At 43.1% G+C, this 11,094-nt stretch overlaps 1 protein-coding gene across 1 annotated transcript; it reads right to left on the bottom strand.

The window, feature by feature from the left end:
- Positions 1–2,655: 2,655 nt before the first annotated feature.
- Ndufaf4 (NADH:ubiquinone oxidoreductase complex assembly factor 4) lies at positions 2,656–6,736 on the bottom strand. The gene is made up of 3 exons (XM_004628184.2): positions 6,480–6,736; positions 6,089–6,192; positions 2,656–3,645 (listed from the first exon to the last, which is right to left on the bottom strand). The coding sequence occupies exons 1-3, from the start codon at positions 6,634–6,636 to the stop codon at positions 3,361–3,363; spliced, it is 546 nt and encodes a 181-aa protein (XP_004628241.2). The 5' UTR covers positions 6,637–6,736; the 3' UTR covers positions 2,656–3,360.
- Between the last annotated feature and the right edge of the window lie 4,358 nt (positions 6,737–11,094).

Below are 11,094 nucleotides of genomic sequence, written 5' to 3'. Positions count from 1 at the left end.
TTTCAGTCTTCTGGCCGCCTCACCATCAGTTTTGGTGTATGAGAACCAGCCCCAAGTTTCCTATCACTGAAGGAAGAGGCAGGCAGATCCAGACTTGTGGAGTACTATTTATTAGGGATGTGTAGACAGAAGCAGGGTCCTGGGTGACAGCAAGACCAGATAGATCCCAAGTGGTCAAGGCCAAGGTAACTCCATTCAGGCCAGCAGGTACCTGGCTCATCTCAAGCTAATGTCAAGGCCAGACCAGGCCACCAGGGTCTGGATAGAAAGTTCCACAGACCAATCTACTGGTCTTCACTCTATATAGTAGGCTGGGAAACTACGCAGTGAAAACCAGCCAGGGTTACCCAGAGGCATTCACAGTAGTGACTACAGATGGCTGTTATTTTGGTTACTTTTCTCTCATTGGTGAGACAAAAATACCTGACACCCAAAGTTAAGGAAAGAAAGGTTAGGGGCCAGGGAGATAGCTCAGTAGAATAAGCGCTTCCCTGGCAATCACAAGGGCCTGAGTTCAATCCCCGGTTCCACCAAGGAAAAAAAAAAAAAAAGAAAGGTTGATTTAGCTTGCAGTTTGTGGAGGTTTGAGTCTGTAATCAGCTGGCTCCAAGGCAGGGTGGCATGGTCAGGGGCAATAGTTCAAGGTGGCAGAAGACAGAAAAAGCAACAGGAGCAAAAGGGGTGTAGGGGAACAAGCCTCTTTTCCTCCCTTATATTGTAAGCAGGCTACCTGTGCTCCACTGAGCGTAGCACTCACACCATCTCCGTGCCCTACAGGTTGAGGATGCTTACACAGTGAGGCCCCTGGCCCTGGCTGAGTCCCTTAGCTAAGCTTATGAACAACATCCTCAAGAGTAAGAGCATGAGCTCTACACTCGGGGATGTAGAACTGCTGAGTTAACTGCTTCGTTAAGCTTCTAGACTTCTCCAGTTGATACAGGGTATCAACCACTACAGGCATGGTCAGGTCAAGCTAAATCTGCACCCAGTTCTATTGCTGGGGAACTGGCAGTGACAAAACGTAGCGCACATTAGTGATCCATCAAATGTTCTGGATTTAAAGCTTTGGTTTTTTCGTTTCTGCTTTTTTTTTTTTTAAGAGAATTAGACAAAATCAGTACCTGATATTCTCTTCCTCCTAATAAGCAATTCACTTTTATTCCTAAAGCAGAGGAAAGGGAGTTTCCAAGTAGACAGATATGCTTTCAAACTGTCTCACAAACACTGGTCTTCATCAGGACAAGGACAGTAACTACCAAGCAATGAGTGCTGGCTAGCTGAGACGGGTGGAACAATTTAAATCGGTTAGATTTTGCTCATTTCTCGTATGTTTCCAGCTTTAACCAAGAAGCCATCTTTATGCCCAATCGTCCACCAGGATGCTTCGACCCACTTTAGTCCTGCCTGTCTAAATATGCAGACACTCCCTCACACTATGAATTGTCCACGACCCAGCCTCCTATTCTATTATGGATGTTTAAAGGCACTGAATAAATATGAAACAGGGGATGTCTTTGCTCACATATTTGAGGCCAAGAAAAATCCAATCCCCTGCCACCTACAAAACTTATTCCTGAGTGATGTTGATACGCCAGATGTTGAGGAAGTAAGCTAAGATAGTTATATCCGTTTCCTGAGTGGCCTTCAAGACCTCTGACAGCGCCTTTGTGATTGGGACACCCATACTTCTAGTTTATTATCACCCTGTTTAGGGGAAAACTTGTCAGATTTACCTGCCATGTGGCAGCATACCTTTCTTCTGGGGCAATTTTTCCTCTGCCAGAAACCCAGATCCTAATTGTCACCCCCTTCCATCCTCTCCTGACCTTGCTAGCCCAATAATTTTTTCCTTTTTCTTCATCACTCAGAAAATGCCCTTCTTTCGAATGCCTTCTCGACTCTCACTCTACCCCCTGCTCACTCTCCTTTACAATAAAATGTGGATGTCAACCTGCACACGGTTGGCACCCACCCTCAAGTCACTGGTGATTATATAGCCTTAAAGCATCCCTGATACAGTCCCAGCCACCGGGTCACCGGGCCTTAACCAGCAAGCCCTGCATAGTCTGGGCCCTTCCTGCACCAGGCAATCCATGTGCCATCTCACTCATCTTATTAACAGGACAACACAGTGCTGCACTTGGCAGCATAAGGTTCTGACAAGTCTGCCAGGGTTTAAATCCAAGGCTCAACACTCAGTAATCTCTGAAGTTGCTGAAACTCCATGTGTTTCAGTTCTTCCTGTAAAGTATTTTTTCTCTTACCACTGGTGAATATTAATCAAGTGCATGTGTAAAGCACCTAGATTACCTAGCTTTGTTTTTTTTGTATTTTTAGGACAGGGTGTACAGGGTCTCACTGCATAGATCGGACTCATAGTGATCCACCTGTCTACAGCCTCTCAACTGCTGGGATCACAGGCACACACCACCATGCCCAGTCTTAATCGCCCTCTCAGCACGCCCCATCTGCCTAAGCAGGTGCTTTAATCTGCTGAGCTATTTGGCTGGCCCTTTTCTAGTAATCACTTCTAAAATGTTATCATTTATTACCTATTTTACAGTTAAGGACAATTCTATCACAGGGTTAGTACTAGCGCTGGGACTGAAACCCAGGTTTCTTAAACCTGAACTCCAAACACCGCTACCCAATTACTCTCCTGTTTATAATACAGCAACATAAATGAAACTAAAAAGCGGTACATTAAGCTAAAGAGTGACACAGCAGTACTTTATTACGTGACACCATGCAATAGAAGCCATACTTACAGTTGCCTAACCACAGAATGTAGATCACTCAGAAACAGCAGTGCTGGTAATTCAACTACTGATCTTTACATAAAGCAAAAAAAAATTTTTTTTGGCAGGGGGCACTAGGAATTGAACTCAGGATCTCAACAGTTGCCAGGGAGGTGCTGTACCACTGAGCTAAATCCTCTGACCCAAGTAAAATGGTTTTAAATGGTTTATCGTCTTAAAATACAAGTTTATACTGATTAGAGTTGTTTCCTTTTTTTTTAATAAAAGCACTCTATTGAACCAAAAGTTATGTGGCTTTTAAAAACATTTAACATTTAAAGTGGTATCATGTGCCCAAAATAACACATTTCCTTCATTTACAATAAACGTGTAGCTATGATTAGTCACATTGACATTACATAGGTACTATGCCTAAACCAAATTAAAAGATTTAAAAAAATAAAATACTTTCTATTAGCAATCTGAAGTCAGAGCTCAATAAATAGAATTCTCTCAAAGTAAGGCATCATATCCTCAGTAATTTTTATAATTTAGGATGCTAAAACGGAAATAAACAGGACATGGGGGCGAGATATACACAGAAGTAATTTCATGATTTTCCTCACTTTGATTCTATTGCTTTCTTCTTTTCAGGAGTAAAGTCCTTGACTTCAAAAGTAACAAAATACTTGAGAAGGGCATTCACATCTTCCAGTTTTAAATGGTATTCCTGTGCTATTTTCTCCGCAGTCCATGTTTTGGGATTAAGTTTATGATTATTGAGAAGCGTCAAGGCCTCTACGATGGAAACTCTGCCCTTGGGAATGTTCTTAATATCCACACCAAAGTGCTGGCCCTTTGGCAACCTGAATTCCTTCGGCTCTTGCTGTGTTTCGGCACTTCTTACCTAATATCAAAAAAGAAAAAGAAAAGGCTTTTAGAGTAAGACTTCGCAGTTTTAAGTTTTTGAATATTTTTTATTAGCACACACTGGTATCTTCTTTTTCCCTCCTTTCCCTCCCTTTCTAGATCTCTTACCCACTTACAAAAAAGCTGTCTCCTTCATCTCTGTTAAACATCCTTTACTGTGTTCTCTTCACATTTCTCGATTGAAATCCACACTTTTATCTACACGATGTTAATCCTTCTTTAGTTAACCTATAAATTCTAAATCAATTACACACAAAATCGAAATAGGGCTTTCCCTTCTGCTACCACTTAAATTGTAATATGCTGGAAATTTTGGCCATTTGGAAATCTGCACTAACAGTACTGCTTATGTGTAAAGACATCACAAATCATGAAAAACCTCTGAACTGCCCAAAAGAGAAAAAGGGGGCAAAATACTCATGTAATTCAATTTTTCATTAGCACTCTCCCTGTGGAGTCATTTAAGACTTTCTGATGCTTCCTGTGAAATTCTGATACCATTGTATGTGTCTTATGTATTATGTATGTGCTTTATACATTAAAAATTAATTTTTTCACTCCCCAAGAGCCAATTTTATTTTTTTACCCTTTCTAATCATTTCTATATATGGTACAAGATTTCACTAAGCAGCATGAACTTGTAGTGATCCTCCTGTCTCAGCCTCCCCAGCACTGGGATTACAGGCGTGCGCCACCATGCCTGGTTTCAGTGGCCGGCACAGCATGTGGTACCGGGGATCAAATCCAGGTCCTTGTGCTTGCCAGGTAGGCACTTAGACGGCTGAGCTATCTCCCCAGCCCAAAAAGACAATTAAATTGCATTATTTAGTATAAAGTGTCAGAACCAATACTGGAAATATTGCTCAATATTAGTTGACTAACAATACAAAGAACATGGATATCAGAGTACATATGTACCATGTACTTTTTAAGTGATCATTCACTAATAACCAAGCCATGCCAATCCCCAATCTTCTTGTGCTTTATTTTTTTGTAGTACTGGGGATTGAAGTCAGGACCTTGTGCACGCAAGGCAAGAACTCACAGAGCCACATCCCCAGCCGCAATCTTCTTGTGTTCAATGAAAATTACATTAATAACTACGTGCGAACAGTCTACTGCCTATCTGCAGCCAGTGCCAAAGAACTTCAGAATGGAAAAAAAAAATCTGAAAGTTTTTTAGCACTTCCTTTTCCTCTGACCAATCTCCTTCCCTACCCAGAACCACTCCTCCGTAAACTTCAATTCATCCTTCAATGTCACATCCTCAGAAAGCACCTGCCATTCAGGCCCTTGTAATACACTCTCACACCGCTTATAATCATTTGTATACAACTGTTCATCTGTTTAGTGGCTGTGTCCCACACATCACAAGCCTTGTGAGAATTAAGAAATAGGCCTGGGTGGGGGCTGGCCAGATAGCTCAGCAGCTTAAAGTGCCTGCTTAAGCAGGGTTCGATCCCCAGTTTGCAGTGGCAGCGCCAGTGGCAGCGCCAGTGGCAGTCAGCGCCAGCCCCGCCCCACCCATGGGACTGGCTGAGATGGTGATTGAGACTGGGTGTGGTGGCACACACACCTGTAATTCCAGCCCTTGGAAGGCTGTAAATAGGAGAATCACTACAGGTCCAATCTATGGAGTGAGACTCTGTAGATCCTGCACATAAAAAAATAAAATAAAAATAAAAATAGGCCCAGGCTGGGGAAGATAGTTGGGCAGCATGAGCACCTGTTTTTTCATCACTCTATACAAAGCACTTGTACTCGGCACTTAATTACATAAGAACTTGAATATTATGTGGATGAACACACATTATATGGATTCTTATTCTCCATGTATCTGTGATTCTAATTTTACATATCCTATCTGAATATACCTTAAAAATATTGTTTGCATCTCACAAACCCAACACAAAATGGGTCCTTGAGATCAAAACATATTTCAATTCAGACAATTTAAAAAAAAAATATATATATATATATATAGGACTAAAGGTCTACCTTTCTAAATCCTACGAATTCTAAAATATCAGTATGTGGGGGCGCGCACCTGTAACCCCAGCGCTCCGGAGGCTGTAAACAGGCGGATCACTATGAATCTGATCTAGCAGTGAGACCCTGAACACCCTGTAGACCCTTCCTTAAAATACCAAAAACAATAATAATAAATAAAGTAAAATAATATTAGTAATCCGGTACTCAATCAGTCCTTCCACAGATCTTCAGAACTGTGGCAAATGGTCAACCACCACGGCTGGTGTCTTGCCTCAATCATTTTGCTGAAGGTTTTGCCAAAGCACCGGACTTTGGCCACACCTACTCCGACACTTACACTTAATTCACTTTTAGCACTTGTGATACTTCTCTTAATCATTTTTCCAGAGCCCCAAAATAAGTTATTTACTTAATCAAAAAGTCATTACCACCAGGGATGATGCAGGATCTTTGGAATCAACATATACATCTTTCAGCAATGACAGCAGTTTTTCATTTTTGTTAGCAATTTCTCCCTTAACTTCTGGATGGCCTAAGGAGGAAAAAAAAAAAACAATCACAATATTAAAAAATAGGCCCGGGAGATAGCTCAGTATAATAAGCGCTTGCTTGGCAAGCACAAGAGCCTCAGTTCAATCACTTGGGCAGCTCGGAAGGCGCGCTAGCTATCCTGCCGCGGAGCCTGGAGGAAAGTCGGGCCGCAGGCGAGGGCCGCGGACTCCGGTCGCCGGTTCCAAATTCTCCTCTAGCTCGAAGGGCAGGCCGAGGTCGCCCTCCGCGTCGCCGGACCCGGGTCCCCGCGCCCGGCGCGCGGCTCACCGCTCATCTGCTCCCGCAGCGCGCTCCGGGTGGACGGGTGCCTCGGGGCCGCGGACGGCTTCACCTTGCTGATTTCCCGCTCTGCTCGGTTCTCCAGGTTGAAATTCCTGAGCGCCCGCGCCACCGAAGCCCCCATGCTCTCTAGGACATGATGCATCCAGGCTGCAGACGCACGTGGGTGACCTCCAGGTGCACCGGCGCCGCTGAGGTCAAATCCGCGGCGCTCCCGGGAACAGCAGCGAAATACGCGCTCGTCGCCCCCTGGCGGCCGGGAGGCTACACAGCGCGTCCCTGCCCTTCATTACCGAGGCACGCTTCCTTCCGGGGCGGAGCATGCTCTCCCATGGGGGGGCTGAGCCGGAGGGGCGGTCCAGAGGCCTCGCGCTGTCCAACCAGGAGTCGCGAGTGGCTCGGGGGCGTGTCCACGTCAGGCCCCGCCCCGCCGGCCTGCGCGACGCGGGCAGAGGGTGAGGACGCGCGGGAGCTTGGTCGCTGCTGTAACGTCCAGGTGGATTCGGGTGGAGGGCGCCCGGCGGGTCATTGCCGAACAGCAGACGGGCTTCTAAAGTTCCTCTTTCCTGTTCTGGTGAAAGGAAGACAAGGAAAGGGTGTTCCTTCTCCTTGAGTATTTGTTCTCAGCCGCTGTTATTTCTTTGTCCCGTTTTCCTGACCCCGCGTCTCACGCATTCTCTCAGCCACCGTTTTCTTCCACTTTTTTGATACTTCGCGTTTCCAACTCGTTTTAAAAACGAATGGTATTCATTTTAGTTATACATCCCTTCCACATCTCCTTCTTGCTATTACTGATTTGGTTTACTTCTGGACACTATTAAGCACCGAGGAACCCTTTCCCTCCTTACCCAGTTGTCTGTCTTCCGTCCTTGGTCTTCTTTTTTTATTTTTTATTTATTTTATTTATTTTTTGCAGAACTGGGGGTTGAACTCAGGCCGTTGCGCTTGCCAGGGAAGCGCTTATTCCACTGAGCCATCTCCCCGGCCCTGGTCTTTTATTTTTTTTAATTTGTAAACTTGAGAAAGTATAGCTTACATGAAGTCAGTGCACGTGGAGGAAAGCCCAGCTTACGTGTGCTCGCCCCCTTGCCCTGTCCCCCACCTCTTCTCCATTTCTGATGGTTTCCTCAGTGCTTGTGCTTCTTCAGAAATACTGGGATGGATACAGAAGAGAAGAAACCTGCCAGGATTGACGTTCTCAACAAATCTGCCCCTAGTGCACTCATCTCCTCTTAGTAAAATAAAATACACTGGTGGTTCTTAACCGGTTTATGGTAAGAAAAAAAAAAATGATATAAATATGTAATTGAAGAAATTTTTAAATCAAAGGAAAGGATGGTTTTAGTAAGAAACTTAGTGTTGCTCTTAAATGTAATGCTTAGTAGTGGAGGCACGACAAGCAGTACAGCTTTCCACAACTTAATTATCATGACATGTTTTTACAAGGGTTAGTATTTGAAAATTCTGAGTGTTCTCTGTTGAGCTAATTTGAAAGTTATCCTGAAGGTGGCAGGCTGCTCCAAGATTTCTGACTTCCAGATAAGCAGTTTTCTAATCTGGTGAGTTTTAACCAGCTTTTGTGGATGCCAAGAAAGTTTCATCTACTTCCTCATGTCTCTCAGTAACTTTAACAGTTATTGTAGCAATTCACTCACTGCTTATTAAAATATTGTAAAACGAAGATTTCATTTTCATAGAAATTCCCCCAAACTTCAGGCTGCATTAAAAAAAAAAAATTAGAAGTTAAAATAAGGACTGAGGGAGGTGATTACAAATTGAAGGAGTTCTTTGAATCCCCATATTTAGTGAGGAGCTTGGGTTCAGCGTCCTTTAAGAAGCATCTCAATATGAACCAGCTGCTTCACCTGTTGCAGGCCTGGTGCTCCTCCGACCCTCGACTCTCGAGGAGCAAAAAAGAATGCGGAGGAGTGTCACCAGGGCAGTTACTTTCATCCTCTGAGAATCATGGAAATAAAGCCTGAAGCATAAATGCATAATTCTAGTTCTTCTTGTCAAAACATGTAAATTAACAGGAAGGCTGTACTTAAGAACCCCTTGGACTTAGGTGAAACAGTTGAACTACTGAGGTTCACCAAGAAAGTATAGCCTGGATGTCCCTCAAAATTAAGGTTTGGTCAGATTAACTTGTGCAAAGTTGGCTTCTGGTAGCAGGGTATTGGGGCAGAGACAACCAGTCCAAGGCCTGGTCTTCAGCTCAGGGGCCTGCTTGTCTTTCTGTTCTTTGGACATTTAGTTGGTACCTACTTTGTATTAGCACCATGAAATATACTGTGTACAACTGGAAACAAAACAGATAAAAATCCCTGTTCTTGGTAAGTTTGTATTCTACTGTGTTTGCAAGACCCTGGGTTCCTTTCATTAATGTTCACTCCACTTAGGTAATGTTCACTCCACTTAGATAAAAGCTTATTTGTTTTGAGAGGAGGTTTCACTGTGTAGCCCAGGCTGGCCTCTGACTCAGCAGTCTTCCTGCTGGGATTACAGGTGTTTGCCACAATGCCCTGCCTAGCTTCTTTGTCCTTTGTGCTGCTTTCCATTTTCTAGACAAGCAAAAGAATGTTTAAAAAGGAACTATGCTGAAACTCTGTAGGTGAGTGAAAGAGGTACAATAACTGAATGACTGGAACTAAAGTAAGAGTCATTCTTTAAGAATTTTATAAAAATATAGATATTCTAAATTCAGACCTTAATTACTGATTAGCATGCTCTGGCAGTATTGGATACACTTTGGTTGGAATATGGATGAGAATCACCTGCCTACTCTGACCTTTGCCAGTCCTTCTCTCCCTCCCTCACCCCCTCTCTCTTTCTCTTCCTTCCTTCCTTCCTTCCTTCCTTCCTTCCTTCCTTCCTTCCTTCCTTCCTTCCTTCCACAGCATTACATCTTGGCAGACTGCAGATACAAAACCTAGGAGACAGCTGACTGAAGGAGCCCAGATTCCAGAAGTTCATTGAACAAAATCTTAACTAGTAGGGGCAGCACAGCAGGATAATGGAGGAATGACAGCCTGCAGGGTTGTTGCTGTTCAGAGAGAGCCTCTGAACAAGACTTAAGTGCAGGAACCATGGTGTTTTTAAGAGTCCAAGTCATGTAATTGACAAGGTTCCCAAGCTTGGCTCCTTTCATAGTGATGTTTGTGAACCCTAGAAGGGGCGTGGGGCAGAATACAGGTGGCCTTATGCAAATCTAGTACTCAAACTGAGAAAAATTAGTTGTCATAAAATTACCAACCAGCATTTATGCCTAGATATCTGCTTTGTAGTTACTTCTGTCATTGTGTTAGTTTCCTGCTGCTCCTAACAAGTAACCATAAAAGACTGAACAATCCATTATCTCCAAGTTCTAGAGGTTAGAAATCCACCCTAGATCTGAAGAGGATAAAATCGATGGGCCAGCAGAATTGTCTTCCTCCCAGAAGCTCCAGGGGAAGATCCCTGTCCTTGCTTTTGTTTCTAGCAGCTTCCTGCACATCTTGGTAGCCAGCACTTGTATCATTTCATGGGCTTGTATCCTGTATGCTTTTTTTGCCTCCCACTTTCCCTTTTAATACTGATTACATTGTGCCTGTGTGGAGAATCCAGGATGACATCTTCATCTCAATATACTTAATTAAATGTACAGAGTACCCTTTGCCAAGTAAGGGAATATGCACAGGTAAGGGGATTAGGAGATGAACATCATGGGAGGGCACTGTTCCCCCAGTGTCACTTGGCAGTATCCACATCTCCCAGGACCTCTGAACATATTAGTGCAAAGACAGAATAGAGAAGATAGTGCCTACTAGGCTTCATTCAGCCCCATACAGTTTATGTTACAGAAAAAATAAGTGATTATTAAAAGAATAAAACTGTCTTACTTTACTACCACTTTATTAGTCTCGTATACTGCCCAGAGATCCAACTCTTAGTACCTAAATCTCTCAGTTCCTCTGGAGAGTTTGTACCTCTCAATCAGCAAGAGTACAAAACTCCCTGCATATAAAACAGTATTAATAATTATGACATATTAGAGACTCCAGAAGTCCATCACTCCTCTTTTACTCATCTTTCCATTGTTTCCCTCACAGCGTCCCCACCTTTCATTGTTTTTTGCATTAGTTTTTCTCTCTTCTGTCCTTGTATCCTCTTGTAGAATGTGGGTGCTCCTGGAGAGGGCAGGCCACTTGTGAGACAGCTTATCAGTTCCCTAGAGCAGAAGAAGACAGCTACATAAAAAAGTAGAGGCCACACATACTGGAAAAAATGCTTGATGAAAATAGAACACCAGATAGACTCACACAGGAATGCTGGTGAACACTGGTTTTGAAACTTCTTCAATATGTGGTTTTGCAATGATTTCTTTCTTTTTTTTTTTCCCCATAATTTTATTGAGAAACAAATAGCAGTGAATGTAACTATATATCTAGCCTAACGATTTTGAATACACAGATACAAAATAAACATTCATCTGTATACCTTTTTTTGTGAAGTTCCATCATTTAAATATTATAGGTGTATAAACTCAGCAAAATATTCTAAAAGAGTTCAGTAGTCCATAATACTATTGGGTCTTCCACTTCACTGGCAGTGTCAGAAATTGTTG

The sequence above is a fragment of the Octodon degus genome, unplaced genomic scaffold (assembly GCF_000260255.1).
Source record: "Octodon degus isolate 3935 unplaced genomic scaffold, OctDeg1.0 scaffold00022, whole genome shotgun sequence".
Lineage (NCBI taxonomy): Eukaryota > Metazoa > Chordata > Mammalia > Rodentia > Octodontidae > Octodon > Octodon degus.
Note: the sequence above shows the minus strand (reverse complement) of the source record. Positions and strands in the feature narration are given on the sequence as shown.

Coding starts and splice junctions, on each gene's coding strand:
- Ndufaf4 (XM_004628184.2), bottom strand. CDS start 6,636: ATGCATCATGTCCTAGAGAGCATGGGGGCTTCGGTGGCGCGGGCGCTC. Junction 6,193..6,479: donor GCTGCGGGAGCAGATGAGCG/GTGAGCCGCGCG, acceptor TTTCCTCCTTAG/GCCATCCAGAAGTTAAGGGA. Junction 3,646..6,088: donor ATCCTGCATCATCCCTGGTG/GTAATGACTTTT, acceptor TTTTGATATTAG/GTAAGAAGTGCCGAAACACA.